The sequence below is a fragment of the Muntiacus reevesi genome, chromosome 4 (assembly GCF_963930625.1).
Source record: "Muntiacus reevesi chromosome 4, mMunRee1.1, whole genome shotgun sequence".
Classification (NCBI taxonomy): Eukaryota; Metazoa; Chordata; class Mammalia; order Artiodactyla; family Cervidae; genus Muntiacus; species Muntiacus reevesi.
The window spans coordinates 53,597,819-53,617,327 of record NC_089252.1 but is presented as its reverse complement, the minus strand read 5'-3'; the positions used below and the strand labels follow the sequence as shown (position 1 = coordinate 53,617,327).

At 40.2% G+C, this 19,509-nt stretch overlaps 1 protein-coding gene across 2 annotated transcripts in view; it reads right to left on the bottom strand.

Annotated features, from left to right (window-relative positions):
* WDR7 (WD repeat domain 7) overlaps positions 1 to 19,509 on the bottom strand; it is a 331,772-nt gene that overhangs the window by 56,858 nt on the left and 255,405 nt on the right. For both annotated transcript variants that reach the window (XM_065932803.1, XM_065932802.1), the window contains one exon: positions 5,439 to 5,538. In XM_065932803.1, the coding sequence (XP_065788875.1) occupies positions 5,439 to 5,538 (100 nt within the window). The remainder of the gene's footprint in view (positions 1 to 5,438; positions 5,539 to 19,509) is intronic.

The following is a 19,509-nucleotide window of genomic DNA, read 5'->3' as shown; positions in this document are numbered from 1 at the left end:
CAAGACTCAAAGTGTTTACAATAAAGAGCTAAACAGGAATCAATGCCAAGGGACAGTTACAGTGGACTTTAACTTTCCACTTTAAATATTTTGTTATTGCTTGAGGTTATTTTATAATGAGTGTGAATTACATTTATAATCTGAAGAGACAATCAATAAATTTCATTCACTTCCCAGAGAAAAAGGGAGGTTGATTTGCTCATTCACCAGCTACATACCTATCTTCCTTTTCCCTAGTTTTCATGTAAAGGCTAATCATTCAAGCATTATATTTGGACTTTTCGGCGGGGAGGGCGGGGGGGTGGGGTGCACGGAAATTACAGAAATTACTCAATTTTGATTGGCCAGGCATCAGTAGGTCATTATTGCCAATGAAAACAAAATAATTCCTGTAAGAAAATAATTGTTACAGGAAGCTTCAAAGCTTAAAGAGAGAGAAAGAGAGAGCAATGAAAGAAGGAAGGAACTAACAATTGGGAATTGGCGGCAGCTCACCAGATCCAGAGATGAAGCAGAATTAAAAAATTTTCAGTCAACTCCAAACCTAATAAAAATCAGGAAACAACAATCCTTAAGATCCTAACTAAAATTTTCTTTCACGTTAAAAAAGCAGCCATCTAAGCAGCATTAAAAGGCTTGTAATTTATGATAAAGAGGTAAGCTTAGAAAAAAAATGGACTGAATTTCAACAGAGATAAGTAATGAAAGGATAAAGAATAAATGACATGCAAATAAGAGAGAATGAGAACATTCACAGCTATGCCTGTTGAAAGCAAGAGAAACTACAAAGAAAATTATGCTAACAAATTTAGAAACTGAATAAGAATCATAAGATGACTGACTCACTGACCCCATCTTTTATATCTTAAAAATGATGCTGAAGAAAACAGATGTGGAAAATTACACACTAATAAAATCCCTGAAAAAAATTCAGCGGGGGCTAATTAATATAAGACTTTAAATATATGCAAATAGATATGACAAAAACTGAGATATGCTGGCAATTAGGAATACCATATTTAAATATCAGCTTTACTCAGAAAAATTTTAATATAGCAGTAGCATGAAAAGTAATATTTGTAATGATAGCAAAAATTTACTTAAAAAATATATCAGCAGGACAACAGATTAATGCTATGCAAAAATCAGGACAGACAAAGAATAATCATTAAATATGGTTGGTTGAGGACAGATCAATAAGTATAATCTTAACTTTGTTAAATACCTGGTTTGATATTCTACTCATTCTACATTTAAGAGTAATCAAGTTGTTTGGAATAAAGAGCAAGAACTACAACAAAATCCTAAAAAAGAACTTGTAATAGATATAGCTAGGACGAAATCATGTATATCCAAGTAGGAGAGAAAAGAAGTTTGGGGTTGATTTTGTCTTATTTAACTAATAACTAAATAATAATTATGATGGCTAACATTTTTTAAGCACTTACTGATGTTTGCTTTATATATATATATATATATATATATATATATATATGTCTACAAACATGCTGAGGTCTCAAGGTTTATCTTTAAAATTCTCCACAGTTAATGTAATTTCATTGCAGTGTAATGCATTTCCAAGCTTATTTTACTAACATAATCAACACTTACTGAATACTACCTGCTGAGAATTTTACACAAATTACCTTCCTTCTCGCAAGTATAGGCACTATTTCTATCACCACTACGCAGTAAGGAGGCTTCAGTTCAGCAAAGTTAAGACACATTCCCAAGCTTATGAAATAAAGATCAGATTTAAGCCACACAAGTTTCTCTTTGCTCTTCTCCAATATATTACACTGTACCTTTTAAAATTTTATTTTATTTAGTTTAAAAGTTTTGGCTGCACTGCATCTTCACTGCTGTGCGTGGCTTCCTCTAGCTGCAGCGAGCGGGTTCCTCTCTCTAGCCGTGGTACGTGGTCTCACTGCTGTGGCTTCTCTTGGTGCAGAGCAGGCGGCTTCAGCGGCTGTGGTGACAGGCTTTGTTGTCCCACAGCATGTGGGATCTTCCCGGAGCAGGGACTGAACCCATGTCTCCTGTGTGGGCAGGTGGAGTCTTAGCCACTGGACCAGCAGAGAAGCCCCTATGCTGCTTTAGATCACTTTTCAGTTGAATGAGTTAACTCTTCCTCCTCTAATTGCCTAAGACAGAGGTCAGCAATTGTTTTCTGGAAAGGGCCACACAATGTTTAGGGCTTTGAGGACCACACCCAGTCTTCGCTGGCTGCAGAAGCCCAGCTCTACCACTGCAGTGTGACAGCAGCCGCACGCGGCCCTTAAACGACGCGGCTGTGTCCCGGTAAAACTTTACTTACTCAAACAGGTGGCAGGCAGATTAGGGCAATAGCTTGCAAACTCAATATGAGTGAAATTCATATTCCAGACTGGATGCATATTTAGATGCAGCTTTGTATAATCGCCTGTACTAGACTGAGAAGAAGAGGTCGTAAGAAAACTGATTTTAAAAAAGATAGACGCTAATGCCAAAAGGTGAGGGAAACAGAGTGGACTTTCCGCGGCTGTCCCTTGCTAGCCCATCGCAGGGCGACAGGGACCCTGAGTGCTCTGTGCCCCTTTCCCCTTTCCTGCGCTCCCACTGGGCCCAAGGACGCTGCCTCGCCCCTGGCATCCCGGACAGGCCATGGCACGTCTCCCCGCAGTGGGGGCGCTCATTTAGGTGGCTGCCCCCTGTATTTCCACCTAACTGGAATCTACCCCTGGAGCCCAGTGAATTCACTAATTATCCCTTCTACGTCTTTTATGTCATCTTTTCCTTTTATGTCGTATCTTATGTCTTTGCTCAACGTTAGTAAAACTGTCCCCCTCTCTCTGTTCACTGATTTCAACAGCTAATTCAAAAAATATTTTACTGCATTCCTAGTTCAAAATTCTAAGTCCTCTGATTCACCTCTAAAATACCATTTCTAAACACACCAACCATACTCATGTATTCTGTTTCAACTGTTGACTCACTTATTTCACACACTACAACACTAATACCATAAAGGAATTAAGAGAATCCCTTAAGAGCTCATTGTCACTGGATAAAACTGGTAACTGGCAAAAGCAGTTAAGATTGATTTCAGAGATTTAGCTTTGTTTTCATGCTCTGAAAGATGAGAGGAAAGGGTAACCTTCTCTTTCACACTGCACTGGAAGGTAAAGGTTACTCCATCGTACAACACTAATGACAACTGGGATATCAAAATCAAGAAGCTGAAGTGGAAAAATATCACAGGGACACTGAAATGTCGAAATGCAGTAAAATAAGGCATGAAAATAAAACGAAGTATGTGTGACGTTACAGATTTCTGTTAAGAAAGAATGTCATTGATTGATGAGTGTTTCTCAAGTAATTTTACTAAAAAGAATAAGATATTCAAAGCATGCTTTCTGCATGTTCATTAGGATCCTTGCTCAGACCACGCAGGAGGGAAAACTGTCAGGAAGTGTGTGCTCAGCACAGCCTGTGGCTCTCTCACCAGTTCTTCACCGTGGCTCCTCCTCCACTCCTCTGGGTGTTACGCCAAGGCCTCCCCTTCCCTCTGCTGGTGGCAACGCGTCCTCTCTATGGTTTCCTCACTTTAATTTTAAAGAAGCTTGAAAAGATCACCTTGTTCAATTTTATTTTGTCTTCATCTTGTTGATGCTTGCGGCTTATTTCTCTCAAGCTGGCTAATAATAATATACAGTTGACCCTTGAACAATACAGGCTTGAACTGCGTGTTCAAGTCCTTATGACATACTTGGATTCTTAGTCCCTATGACAGCTCTACACCATTCAGCATTGGCTGAATCCCCAGATCAGAACCAGGGATACGGAAGGTCAACTGTAAGTTACATGTGGGGCTTCCCTCGCGGCTCAGATGGTAAAGAATCTGCCTACAGTATAGGAGACCTGGGTTTGAATTCTGGGTTGAGAAGATTCCATGGAGAAGGGAATGCTACCCACTCCAGTATTCTTGCCTGGAGAATTCCATGGACAGAGGAGCCTGGGCAGATAATCCATGTGGTTGCAAAGAGTCGGACATGACTGACTCTACAACTACCAATGTACCACTGCATCGCTAACCCCGGCGATATTTAACAACTGATTCTGAAAATGATGCTTGGAGACTCTATCTCTCAAGAGGAAAACATTATAGACAACGTGTAACTTGATTTTTAAAGCATGTATTCAGAGTGATTTCATTGCTTAAAGTTAGAGCTCAGAGTAAAGCAATACAGTCACCAACGAGGAGTTAATGTCTTAAAAAAAAAAATCACACGAAAATCAATAGCTACATCAGTGTGGCAAATGGTGCACACTCACAGGAAATGCACAATGGACACTCACGCATCAGGGCTCTGAGAAGGCCTGCATAAAGAAACGTGTTAAATCTGAACGATACCCACAAAACTCGCCTGACCCCTGAAACTTTTACCGCCAGTCTGTTACCATCTCTTAGAACTATTTCATGGAAAGCTGCCAGAGAAGCTTTTGGAGAACTAATTAATAGTTTATTAAACTCAAGAGGCAATTCAAAAATTAGCTACAAGATGTCTTTCTTCATATTCCTTTTGAAAATTCCTAATACAGTTGAATATATCAGTCTATTATGGTTGAATACAATTACTAATATGATTGAATACATCAGCTTTGATAACTGCTACAGTGAAAGACAAGGGATGATGACTTGGAATTATCTATCAATGAACCCTATAAATCTGCCTCAATCAGGACGGAGCCCACTAACTTTGTTTTCGCCATTAACCAACAGGGTGACTCTGGGATAAAGAGACTAGTCACTTCGATGTCAAATGGGGCTAGACTTGCTCCACCTACGCAAGTGGCACATTTGGAGAGCCGAGTGTTCAAGATCAAGACTCAGACGAACTTCTCATCAATAACAAAGCTGTATAAAAGCATAGGAAGTTATCAAAGCATAGAAAGGAATATATTATTTCAAATACAGCCTTGGCTTCCTTCTTCCAGAACCACACCAAACGCCATTGTGATTTCTGCCTTCCTTGAACTGAGTAGGATACTGTCCTCAAATTGCTAAAGATCTCATTTTACTTAGAAAACGAATTTTCGTTTAGCCATTAATCATGATAATGTATCATCACATTTTTTCCCCCCACAAAACACATGATAAGAATAAGAAAATGAGGAAACTTTGTTTAAAGGAAGAAAGATTTATTGCAGAGGGCTTTGTGAGTAGCACCGCCTTACTCAGGGCTCTGTGACGAGCAGGTCTGCGGCGGCCCCTCACTCCCGCTGAATAAAGACAGTAGGGCTCTATATTCTCTGAGTCCTTCATTAAACTATTGATCCCTCCAGCATTATCCATAATGTTCCCGCAGCTCAGCACGTCAACTGGTGGAGGGCTGCTCTCTCACTCCTTTCAATAACCTGCGGACTTTATGGAGAGGAAGTCACAGTGATTTATTTACCTGACATTTTCCAGTCCGAATGTCGTACAGGGCCACTGATCCGTGGCGTGCTCCAACGGCTATTCTGTGACTCCGCTCATAATAGCTGACCATGTAGAACCTGCATTGAACATTTAAACAACAGCGAAAAGGAAAAAACAGGTGAGATGACCCGCATGTCGAAGTGGAGAGCAACACACTCTGAAGATTCAAGCCAGTTCCAACAAATACTGTTAAATAAGTATATCCATAATTAATAGATGGAGCTTTTCCAAAAACGTTTCATTGTAGCAATTCTTAAAATCAAATGAAAGTAAAATGATGCAGAATACCACTTAGGCCTGTTAATGATTATTTTCAATAGAAAACAACTTTATAATTACAAACATCCTTGAATTTTGAAATAAGAAGTAAGGGTCAAAAACAGAAAAGATTAAACATGAAAACACAGTTTTGCTACAGTGACTATTATGCAAATATTTCTATTTGAACAGAAATAGAAAAGATGAAAAGGCTTATATATTCAATCTAATTATGCTTTCATGGTTTATTATGGTATTAAGGAATGAAAATTATTTTTTAGCAGAACAATCATAAAAATACAGTATATTAAACATGTTACGCTTAAATGTTCATATCAGTAATTTTAAATGAAATTAGAAAGTTATTCACCAAAAAAAGTTATCTGGCAAATTTTCTAGAGTTTCCACGTTTATCAGTTTATCCAAATGATAACTGTGCCTATTGGTAACATAAATAAGCATATTGGGTGATTTGGCATTACATGAAAATAGGATTTAGGGAGGATGCTCTGAAGGTTGTAAAAGGTTGATTTACTTTTATTTGTTTATTTTTCTGGATTAATTTTCATGACTTGATTAAGTATTTGAATTCCTGATCTTTGCTTTGTCATGATTTAATAGCCATATGGCTAGAGCCCAGGAAGGCGAGAATAAAAACTATTAAAAGTGTAAATAAGGTATGCTTTGATGTCCCCAAAGAGTTTCAAACATGCCTTCCCATTATCCAGTCCTACTGTCTCAGTGAGAGTTACCCAGATAAATTAGTGGCCTACTCTCAAGATTTCTGAGGACACTACATCAATTTTACTATGTATTTCTTTCCTTTTTTCTCTTTGCTTCTCTGCTACCAAACTAAATTTTCTGTTATTTTTTTAAAACATAGGAGGGGAGAGGAAAAACAGATGATAGAAAAGAAGTAGCACGTCTCTAATTCTTTCCTGAGATTGATACAGAGTTAAAAAGCAAACAAATGAACTAGTGGGGCACTGGGCTCCCTTTCTGAAATTCTGGTTAGAGGCTGAGAGAGAGGAGAGGGGAGATATCTGTGAGCATTCAGAAACCAGGGACAGTCTGACGAAGCCATTTGTGGCACTGTCAGACTTTATGACTTTCATACACATTTTATAAATCTGGAAAACAGGCCCTTAAGTGTCTAAACTTTTTGTTTGATGCTTATTCAGCAGCACTTCTGTCCTATCTCTAAGCCCCAGCCAGCAAGGCAAGAGTTTTCCTTTCTAGTGGAAGATAAAGGCTTCATTTCCAGTCATGAAAGACACTCCTTTAGGGTATCCTGTGGGGTTGGGCTGGTGTGGGAGGTTCTCATGTGCATTCAGGTTTGAGGGAAGGAAGAGGACTAGAGGCTCTCGGCGTGGGTGGCTTCCCCCTACTGAGGGGTGAATAAAGACTTCCTTTAAAAATCCTTCTTGTCTAAAGCATTCTACTATTGTCTCTACATAGAGAAGGTAAGAACCAACAATTAGCATTCAAAATTTAATGTTTCCACACTACAAAAGAAAAGATATTTAGAAGAGCTTTAAAATGTTTACTATTTGATTATTCAATAATTACTGTGGTCTAAGAAGGAGCATCACTATGTATCTATATGTATGCCTATATCTACACCACATCTAAACATACCTAAGCCCACACAATTTAAATCCTATTAGAGTAACACGGAATCTAATATTTAACAAATGTTTTAACAAATATCTATTCTGTGCAGGTTAACAGCCACAGGAAAATAACATTTCCAGAGGTATTTTGTTATCTGTTATTGAACTTTGCACAGATGTAAGAGCTGTATTGTCCCAATACTTCTGTGAAACATAAATATAACTGCCCTTCAAAATAATCCTCTTGAAAACAAGCCTTTGGTAAAATACATTTATGTTGACAAAATTTTACTTAGTTAAACCTGAATCTAAAACATTCTTTTTTTTTTATTACATTGACCATTTTCTATGCTCTGGGTATCAACCTCATCTTTCTATATCACCTACAGACACCATTATTTATGGGAGAAAAAAAGACCAAATCTATTCTTGGTATCAAATCTTTAGTCTGCCTGAAAGGACCATATATTACAGGTCTGCATTTTTCATTCTTTGCAATTTACTACCAGACTAATACTCCTAAAACATCTGAAGGAATTCTGGACAGTGGAGGTCTCATGGCATGTTTTCAATCTTTGGGTTTCTTGTTAAACGTTTTCCTTCTTTAACAGTCCCTCTTTCAACAGAAGAAGTTCAAGGTGCGTGTACACTCGCTTCCCGAGTACTCACTCTGCGGACTGGCTGCGGTGACTGTCTCTCTGTGAGGGCTTCCAGGGCCCACCTTGCCCCCAGACTAGTCTTCTCCTGGAGCCAGTTCTCCAGTGTAATGTTGCAAAATGTGCTTCTTGCTGGGGCTAGGGTGGTCATCATGCAAAAAGTTTAAAGTCCCTGATCTCCATGCTTTCATCACTGCCTACGCGCATCCAGAGTGGTCCTTTTCAGCCATAAATCAAATCACCTGTCTAGAACGTTCACAACCCTCCTTCAAGACCCTGCGTCATCTGGCCCTAACACCTCTCAGACTTTATCTCTTCTTGTCTCTGCTTGGTCTACTCTGGCCATACTGACCTTATACTTTCGTGATTATGCCAGGAGTATATCCATTTTGGAGCTTAACATTTGCTGCTCCGTCTGCTTGAAAACCTCATCCTCCCCGGTTTGCGCCCTCGCTTCACTAGGGTCTCTGCTCCAGGGCTGTCTGGATAAGGAAGGCCTTTATGAGCCATCCGTCTTATTTAACACAGCAGCTGTTCCTCCTCCACTCTTTAGTCCAGGACCCTAGTTTTTCTTTACTGTACTTGTCATCTCTTTGAGATTATACAATAATTTTTTGCTTACCGTTTCTCACCATCAGAGACTTTATCTTTTGTTGAACATATGCATATATAACCAGGCTCCAAGCAACCTATTGAACAGGGTCCTACATTAACCTATGTATTGCAGGATACAGCAGCACATAGGTTAATGGCGTAAGAGGTCCAAAACACTATGCTTATCCTTCAGTGACTAGTATATAAACTAGGCTAAAAACGTCAGTTTTTAAGACTAATGAATATTGTCTAATGTCTAAAATAATAACCAGTATAAAACAACAAAGGAAATAAAAACTGTCTAAAGAAGTTAGGCAGAAATCGTGAATCAGAAAGCACCCCCCTGATCTTTCTAAAAATTGTATTTTCCATTGAGACAAACAACTGCAGATTTATAAGAAGTTATATGTAAAGACTCTTGAAGTTTGAGTACATTATCAAGAGATTAACAAGTGCATAATGGAAATTATTTCATTATGTTTCAGGGAACTAGAAGAGATTATTTGGTCTGAACCTTAAGGTAAATATAGTCTAAACACTGATATATACAATACAATACATGTATTCGGTATAAGTGGTCTGAGAATAAAAATTATTCTAAGAATCAGCCAGATATTTACATAGGCACATATAAATTTCATTGAATATAGTATTATCACACAAAACATAATCAAAAGAAATAATCACTTATTGGTCATCACAAGCTACCAGAATAAGTTATTCTATTTCTCCAAAGTGTACTTGTGACATCAACCCCTCAGGAGCCACTGACAACAGGGTGCCACCCCCTCACCATGGGGTGGTTTACGATGCGCAATAAATATGTGAATTGGTCCACTCTGGGGCAGGATCCTGGAGCACATCACGCTGCCTAAGAGTCTGCCCAGCACCCAGCGCCTGAGTCTAAGCAACTTTGGCACCCTTTACTTACAGACTCCCTTGAACTGATGACCTTTTTACTTTTTATTAAAAATGGTCCTCAAATAGGGATTATATGTACACCTATGGCTGATTCATGCTGAGGTTTGACAGAGAACATCAAAATTCCGTAAAGCAATTATCCTTCAATAAAAAACAAATTAAATTAATTTTTTAAAAAATGGTCCTCAAATAAGAGAAGTTTGTGTGATACTTCAAAAAAAAAAAGGTGGGGGGGGCGGGGGGAGAGGAAGCATGCAACTCTCAGCAGAGATAGGATTTAGGAGGAAGACAGAAGCCTATAATATCACTTTCTTAACCATGACTCTGGAAATGTGGCATCATGATCTCAGGATGTTAATATTGTATATAGTGTCTGTGAGCATTAAAATGCAACAAGGAACACTCTTCAGTAATGCAAAGGGAATCTCCAGCTAAAATGAACCCATCTGAAAATCCAAGGATGTAAGAAATAGAATGTATGGGCTATAAATATGACTTACAACTATTTACAGTCACCAACTACTACTGAGGACAAACTGTGTATCAGGCACTGTGCTGAGAATTTGTATCTGCATTTCCAGGAGTACCTGAGTTATTAGGAGTGATTCTTGTCTAGCTGCTTTTACAAATTCTTGATGTTGATTGAAAATGATCCCCAAACTTTAAACTCTTAGTCTAAAAAGTATTAAGGCAGTATGTAATTGTAAAGAACCACCACTAATATGTATGTAGCAAAAGGTAAGTCTTTCCACTCATGCCTCCTCCTTCACCAGGGGTTAATCGCTGTTAACAATTTGGTGGCCATTCTCAGCTTTGCCTAATTTTTATTACAAAAGTGGTGTCATATTACACCTATCATTCTGCAACTTTCTTTTCTTCCTTCAGTAGTTCATGGAACATCCTCCAACATACATGAATCCATGTCATCCTTTCTCACACCTGCATTATACTCCTGTGCATTTATACTTCATTATTGAAATAGTCCCTTTCTGACATTTAAGTTATACACATATCCTTGTATACATAGGTGAATATTTTTGTAGGAAAGATTCCCCAAAGTGAGATTCTAGATTAAAGCATACACACATTGTACACTTTGATGTGAGTGCATGCATGCGTGCTCAGTCACTCAGTTGAGTCTGGCTCTTTGCAACCCCATGGACTTGGACCCGCCAGGCCTCTCTGTCCATGGAATCTTCCAGGCAAACATACTGGAGTGGGTTGCCATTTCCTACTCCAGAGGATCTCTCTGACCCAGCAATCATACCCACGTCTCCTGCATTGGCAGGAAGCTTCTTTACCATTGTACCAGCTGTGAAGTCAAAGTCATTCAGTCATGTCTGACTCTTTGCGACCCCATGGACTGTAGCCCGCCAGGCTCCTCTGTCCATAGATCTCTCCAGGCAAGAATACTGGAGTGGGTAGCCATTCCCTTTTTCAGGCAATGCCAAATTATCTTCAGTTCCCCACTCGATGTGATCAAATTTTCCGCATTTTTGCCAATATGAGGGGAAAAAATGCTATCACATTTTCATTTTAACTTGCATGAAATAACTTTTTAGATTTGTTCATCTGATTGCATTCTGCAGGATATGCATGCAGATTTTTTAATTAATGAAAACAAAAGTTATTTAAAATGTAATTAATACACCATCCCTTTATCCATCACGCATACTAGATGATGGAGAAGGCAATGGCACCCCACTCCAGTACTCTTGCCTGGAAAATCCCATGGACGGAGGAGCCTGGTAGGCCGCAGTCCACTGGGTCTCTACAAGTCGGATATGACTGAGCGACTTCACTTTCACTTTTCACTTTCACACACTGGAGAAGGAAATGGCAACCCACTCCAGTGTTCTTGCCTTGAGAATCCGAGGGATGGGGGAGCCTGTGGGCTGCCGTCTATGGGGTCGCACAGGGTTGGACACGACTGAAGTGACTTAGCAGCAGCAGCATACTAGATGAGGAGAGAGACTCCTCAGTATCCATGATGTGCTCCCAATAGCCCAGGGACAAGGTCTGACTCCTAAACACAAGCAAAGCTATGAATGCAGGAAAGAATGGCCAGCCTTCTGTAGTGGAGCAACACACAGGTCAGTATGACCACAGAAGCTATCAGTGATAACACCTTGGTGGCCTGGACAAAACGGAAAAGAGCCCTTGTAAGGACCGCCATGTGGGGCGCTCAGGACTTGATTCTTGGAGCATCGGTCAATAACCCTCAGGGACGTCAGAGCTGCAACCAAGGGCGGCACTTTGCAAGGAAGAAGCTCCTTCCAGACACCTTCGCACCCTCCCCCCAGAACTCTGGGTCTCCATGCCGCCAACACATTTGAACAATTCAGAGACACAAAAGTAGCTTTGATGAAGGCATCAGCTCAAGGAGAGCTGTGCTAGTTTGGTGGGGTGGGGGGTGTGAACAGTGGAGGATGAGGGAATGTTTTCTAGAAGCACTTCATTCTCCTAGTGACAGGCACCAGTTCAAAGGATAACATGGAACCTTCATTCTGAGATGGTGACTGACAACTGGAAAGTTCCACCTGAGAGTCGTGATTTCCCACTCAGCATCTCACACACTGTAAATTCTCAATGAAGTGAAAGTTGCTCAGTCATGTCCGACCCTTTGTGACCCCTTGGACTATACAGCCCATGGAATTCTCCAGGCCAAAATACTGGAGTGGGTAGCCTATCCCTTCTCCAGCGGATCTTCCCGAGCCAGGGATCGAACAGGGGTCTCCTGCATTGCAGGTGGATTCTTTACCAACTGAGCTATCAGGGAAGCCCAAATCTTCAATAGCTATTTCCTAAACAACACCACTGAGTATTTAATAGGTGAACTACTTCCCTTCTGCAAAAACTGGCTAGAGGCACGCTGCAGCTGGGGTTTTAGAAGGACAACTGAAAAGAGGGTTTCTGCAAGTAAAAATAACATGCCCGTTGAGGTGTATTGTAAATGATGGCTAAGAGATACTTCTCTTATTACATGACTCATCCACTTACTAATTTGTGACCTTGAGCAACTTATCTATGCCTCAGCTTCCTCATCTGTAAAATGGGAACAATAATGGTACCTGATATGATTATCATGAAGACTGAATTAGTTACTACATGTAAAGTACTTAGAAGTGTTCCTGGCATATAAAAAGTACTTTCTGTACTAAGTACACACGAATAGCTACCATAATCATCATCATCATCACCATTTGCATCTGAATGTACGCCACGGAAAGGATATAAAAGGTGCAGTTATTTTGCTATTTTCCTAGGGCAAAGAAGTGCTAATAACATGTTAATAAATAAGGAAAATGAGTTTCCCAAATATCATAAACTTGTTTGTTTCTTAAACACTTATGATTTTCAGATGTAATCTGATAACAGCATATTATCTCAGTTTCAGCTTCAAGTTAGGACGACTTTGATTTGAAACTCTTTATTATCATTTCAAGCAGTTGGAAAATTTAATGTTCTTTCTGTTAGACAGTGAAATGGAATACTTCTGGAAGCTTTAGAGATTTGTTTTTTCATCAAGAACTTTAACACTGAAAGACAGTCGCCTGCTGGGGCATTTTCAGGAGTAGGGACACAGACTGAAATGGTTTTACAAGGATTTCTACTCACGTGAGTATAGGACAGACATCTATATTATAAAGGGTATCCTATAAAACTGTAACAGATTTAAGAATTTTACTGGAAGTTAGGATAGAAGCTTTGCTACATCCTGTTATTGTTAATACCATCAAAATAGACACAAACCACAGATTTGGAGTTTTTTTAAATATGAACTGATGGACTGTTCTCAAGTAGACAGTGTTCACTTTCTTAACCGGATTTTAAGTGTCCATTTAGGGTGCACAGAGCTGATTCAGCTTTTCACCTGAAGAGCAGAATCAATCAGTCTGTCTACATAGTAACAAAGTTTAAGAAAAGTAAACTATGTCTGAAAATACAGACTTTTAACTCTTCTGTCTGGATTTTTTTTTTCCCATTCAGTTCAAAAGTTTAAACACTTTACTCTGAATTTTTTTGTATCTTATCTATGTTAAAGCTTTAATGCTGTCCCAATGATTTTTGATTTGAATTACTCTAATACATATATCCAATTTAAAGGAATACACACTCATTGTAAAAAAGAAACCCAGAGTACAGAAAAATAGACAGGTAAGAAAGTTATCCTTGGGGCTTCCCTGGTGGTCCAGTGCTTAAGAATCCGCCTGCTGGTGCAGGGAACGCGGGTTCAATCCCTGCTCCAGAAACTAAGATCCTGCGTGTCTCGGGGCGACTGAGCTCGTGTGCCACAGCTGCTGAAACCTGGGTGCCTGGCGCCCATGCTCCACAACCAGAGAAGCACCGCAGAGAGACCAGAGCACGACTGGAGAGGCGCCTCTGCTCGCTGCAACTAGGGAGCCCAAGAGCAGCGGCGGGGGCCCAGCGCAGCCAGACGTAAACAGACTGACCGATGGAAAAAAAAGGGAAGTTATCTTTTACCACAACCCCGTCCACCACCCCAGGTAACCACGAGAAAAACTTGGGGTATCTCTTTTCCAACTTTTTCCCTCCTCTTCACTTGATTACATGCAAGTACACACCTGAATATCAATCTTTACATAGTTTTCTTCTTTTAAAGTGATTTTACATACTTTTCTGAAACTCTGCTATTTTCTCTTTAAATTTATCTTTTGCTGACATCTTTCCATCCACAGCAGAAATGGACTGCCCTCAAGCTTTTTACTGCCTGTATGGTAGGCTGCTAGGCCAGCATATTTCAATGGAAGAAACTGTTGGTAAGTAATAATGATATGTAGAGGACACAAGTGAAGTGTTCTAATATAAAGCACATTTTCTATGTAATAGCATACTAAGAGGCCAGCTGAGAGATAATCAGTTAAATCCAGGAAAACATACAAAAAACTTTACATTTCAACGTCTAGACTACAAAGACTTAAGTGAGTTATCCATTTACAATAAATTAGAGAAATTTATACCCGGTGCTACTTAGTTTCCTCCGTGCTCCTACTGCTGTCTCTTTAATGCCCACTAAGAAGCCCAAGCAGTTGAGCCGTTAACTGTATTGCTCGGGTCTATGAGGAGCATTTCTTCATTCTTGCTCTAAATACACAATGGAAAAGAATACGCACTATAATTTCTGCAAAGGGATCACTGATTCATCGGTCAGAGATTGACAATCATGGTTAATACATTTCATTCAGTGACAGCAGATTCTGCATATGGAAATACCTTCGAGTTTGGAGTCAGAAGGATTTCTCTGCCTGACAAACGTGTACTCATCTTTCTGTTTTTCTCTTTCTTTTTATATTTTTATTTTATTTCTATTTTTTTACTTAAATTCTTTTTAATTGGAGTGTAGCTGATATGCAACACTGAGTGAGTTTCAGGTGCGCAGAGAAGTGAACCAGTTACACATACACATCTACGCACTCCTCTTAGATTCTTTCCTCACACGGGTCATTGCAGCTAAGACATCACCAGCCCTCCTCTCAACTCCTGTGCTGGACAGACAGGCCCCCGCTGCGCGTTCCTCCCATCACAGCACCTGGGAGCGGCTCTGTGTCCTGGAGACCGTCTCCGTGATTTACCACCCAGGGCGCGGGGACAGCAGCTGACTGACGGGCTGGAGCTGGGCTGCCCCCAGTGGCCCAGCCCAGGACAGTGCGCAGAGATGGAAATTTACTCAAGGAACAGAAAGAAGACTTACGTGCCCTGAGCATAGTGAATGGAGACTGGGATTTGAGGCACGCAGGTCTGACACATATAATAGGATATCATCTACAACATGGGCCCTAACGATAGGCAGATTTGCCACCAGGTAGCATGTATCATGGGCTTCCGGAGGCTCAGCAGGTAAAGAAGCCACCTGCAATGCGGGAGACCTGGGTTCCATCCCTGGGCTGGGAAGATCCCCTGGAGAAGGGAAAGGCTACCCACTCCAGTATTCTGACCTGGAGAATTCCATGGACTGTATAGTCCACAGGGTTGCAAAGAGTCAGACACGACTGAGCGACTTTCACTTTCACTTTTCATCACGTATCATGGTGCTTTGGGTAACACCAAACATCTAGGACTCTTCAAGGTGGCCCCCTTCTGGGACCAACAGCATTGGAATTCAAGGAGAGCCAAGAATCCCTAGAAAAGTGAAGGGTCCTTTAAAGTAAGTGGAATAAATCTCAGGATTGATACTGACCTCAGAAAAACTCATCCCAGGTCTGCCTGAGATCTACCTTACCCTCTCCCCAAATACTGGATCCTAGGAAAGGTTATGACTTCAGGATACAGAGGGTGCAAAAAATTCTATTAGTGTTTTAAGAAAGAAGAAGTAAGTTTCACATTTTAGAGCAACAAAATGTTCCACTAAATCTGAGGTTCTTCACCAAGTAGGGTCTGCAAATGCCTTGGGGACTTCATGCTCCTACTAGGAAGCTTGTGAGATCAAAACTACTTGTATAAAACTCCTGAGGCATCAGTGAGCTTTTCGCTGTATTGAACTGGCACTGGCGGTACACAGTGATGGGTAAACTGCGGATTCTTTGGCCCGAATCAAGGCAGAGGGACCAGATTCTACTAGTCGTCACAGTCCCCTTCACTGCCACGGTAGTAAATAAAACAAGGAAGTGTTCTCACTTAAGAATATCCTGAATAAAGCTGCAAAAATGGTTAGTTTTATTTAAATTTTGACCCTTGAGTACATGTTGCTTGACTATTTAGTGTGACAGAATGGGAAGTATATATGAAGTATTTCTAACATCGACTGAAATATGACTGGTGTCTCAAGGGAAAATAGTTGGAAGACTGAGGTGTAAGCTAAACTAGCTGTTTTTTTCAGTTTCACTGAAAGTATCACTGAGAGAGAAACGATAATTATTTGGACTTGGGTATTTGCCAGACATTTTCTGGAAAATGAACTGTTTTTTGTCCTGTCCAGGAAAACAACAGCCAGAATTTGTTGCCAATGATAAAATTCAAGCTTTCAAGTAAAAATTAGAGTTGTGCAAAATGGTATCTGGCTTTGCAATACTGACTTTTTTAAAAAAATGAGATCAGCAGTGATAATAGCAAAAATGAGTTTTTGATATTGTGGATTGTAATGTGACAGTATATGGAGAATTTACAAATAATTCAGTAACCAAGATCTTCCAAAGACAAGTGCATAATGTTATAAAGTCATGCATGGTGAAAGACCCACTCAAAAAAACCACTCAGAGACCCATCCAATGTATTGAAGGTAACAGTATGAAAAATTTGTTAAAATTACAGACTCCTCATTGCAGCTAATCTTTAAAAAATGACCACGTGTTGAGTTTTGATGAACTACTAAAAAATATGCAAAATTATTTTAAAAGGCTATTGAAATATGACTCTCTTTTTAAACTAAGTATCTATTTAACTATAAACTTTAAATAAAATAATATACAGCAACAGATTAAAGACATGTGTGGATATAAAAATCCACCTGCCTCATATTAAGCCAGACTTTAGAGAAATCTGCCAAAATGTTAAGCAATGCTTCATCTGTCAGGTTTTTTGTTTGTTTTGGCAAGTAGTTATTTTTCATAAAAGTAAGTTTTTATATCAACATGAATTGAGCTATTATTAAATACACCAATAAATATTTTTTAAATATCCGAGTTTTAATTTCTAATATATTAGAACTCCATAGATACAACTTTCATAACAAATTCTTTGGGATCTTCAATTTTGAAGGGTTCTGAGGCCGAAAGTTTGAGAACCACTACACTCAAGACTGAAAAAACACTTGGCAATCTTAAAGTTCTAACTGGGGGAGACAGAGAGAGGGTAACAAAACAGCGGGGATGAAGAGCAGACGACAGCAACTTCACAGGGCGAGAGAGCTGACAAAGTGGACGGAGCGCAGACCCCTTCCTGGAGGAGGAGAGAGGAGAGTCTGGGCAGCGGAGAGGGGAGCCGCGGAGGGGAAGACGGGTTTCAAATAAGAGACAAGAGTGCGTGTGTTCAGACCGAGGAAGAGATGTCGAGGATAAGAGAGAGGATGGGGAAGGAAGGATGCAGCCAGGAGGAGGCCTGGGCCTGGACCACAGCGACAGCCATCTCGTCCTCTGCTGAGATGCCGGACTCTGTGCCACGTGATGCATGAGCAGCGGACGCACATCCGCCCGCGTAGGGTACACAGCAGGTGTGGGATCCTTTCAGCCAAGCAAGCGGGCCTGCACTTTCACCCGATCGTCGGCTCAGGAAAGGACTGACTATACACTACTGATACTGTGGAAAGATAGATGACCAGGGAGAACCGACTGTACAGCACAGGCAACTCCACTCAGTGCTCGGTGGGGACGTAAAGGGGAAGAAAATCCAAAAAAGAGGGGATATGTGTATATACGTGTGGGCTTCCCAGGTGGCCTTGCGGTAAAGTACCCATCTGCCAATGCAGGAGATGCGGATTCTATCCCGGGGTGGGGAAGATCCCCTGGAGGAAGGGCATGGCAACCCACTCCAGTATTCTTGCCCAGAGACTCCCAAGGAGAGAGGAACCTGGTGGGCTACAGTTCACAGGGTCGCAAAGAGTTGGCCACGACTGAGGCAACTTAGCACGCACACATGAATGTGTAACTGATACAATATCGTAAAGCAACTATATTCCAATAATATTTTTAAAGCATGCTCTTCAGTTTGTCCCTTTGTCAAATGAAAGCTAGAAATAGGTAATTTATAATGTGAAGTCCACTGCAGAGTCAAAATTCTACAAGCTGTATTTCTATAAAAATAATGCAACAAGGTCATCGTTTAAGTGAAATAACTGGTGCCATTTATTATGACAAAATTAAGGACAAAACACATGAAGTAGCATAGCTGGTATCATTATTCAACTACAGTTATTGAGGGCCTATATTGAGAGTTCAAATTTTCTAAACTAAAAACTGGGACAGAGTTCAAAAGGGACTCCTTTTGAATCTGTGAATTTATTTAGTAAGTCTTTGAAAGGAACAAAAATTCTCAGTCTTAGTTATACATTAAATAAATTTCCTTCACTTCTAAGAATAAAAATGCATGGAATAGGATCTATGTGGGAATTCTGGGGTATATTATGGTTTTTGGCCAGATGAAGTCCTCTATTACATGCTATGGACACAATAAAAGAAATAGATGCAAAAATCCCTTTCTTCAAGCTACTCACAATGTGCAAAAACAATTCATCAAAAAAATCCCTAATAGCTTGTTATCAATTGTATCACTACTATCTCTCAAGAACATAATTGCCTTAATTTAAAAGCTATATTTTAATTCAATTACATTTTTGTATTTTATCTTCCTTTCTAATTGGGCTTTGCTAGTCAGTAGCTTATAAAGGCTTAAATTTTTTCTGAGATTAGTAAATAATATCTTTTGCACAGCAGAAATTAACACAACAATTTTTAAAAAAGGATATTTTTGCAAAATGAATAACAAACCCTTAAATTATCCACGTCACACTTGTGTGCTCAACTGCTTTTCTCTTAGTTGAGTAACATCTGTGCATTCCTACACTCCCATATTCATGCTACTGCATCAAAGAAAGCAGAGTAAAATTCAACGGTGACCAAACTGGGTCAGGCATGGCGCAGTCCATGCTGACTCGTCTGCGACAGTAGAGTCTTCACAGGGATATTCACGTCGAGTAACACAGCACTGGCATGACTTCTAAGGGAAACTGCTGCATGCTTGTGTGCTCAGTCACGTTCAGTCGTGTCTGACTCTGCAAGCCCATGGACTGGAGCCCGCCAGGCCCCTCTGTCCATGGAATTATCCCAGCAAGGATACTGGGTTGGGTTGCCGTCTCCTCCTTCAGGGGATCTTTCCGACCCAGGGATGGAACCTGCATTTCCTGTGGCTCCTGCACTGGCAGGTGGGTTCTTCACTTGAGCCACCTGGGAAGCCCCCTGAGGAAACCTCATAACATTTATCCTCCCAAGACTCAAAGATGCTAGTTCTCCTTTCTTAGTGTCTAGGGTATTTTTAACTGAGGATGCTGCATTAT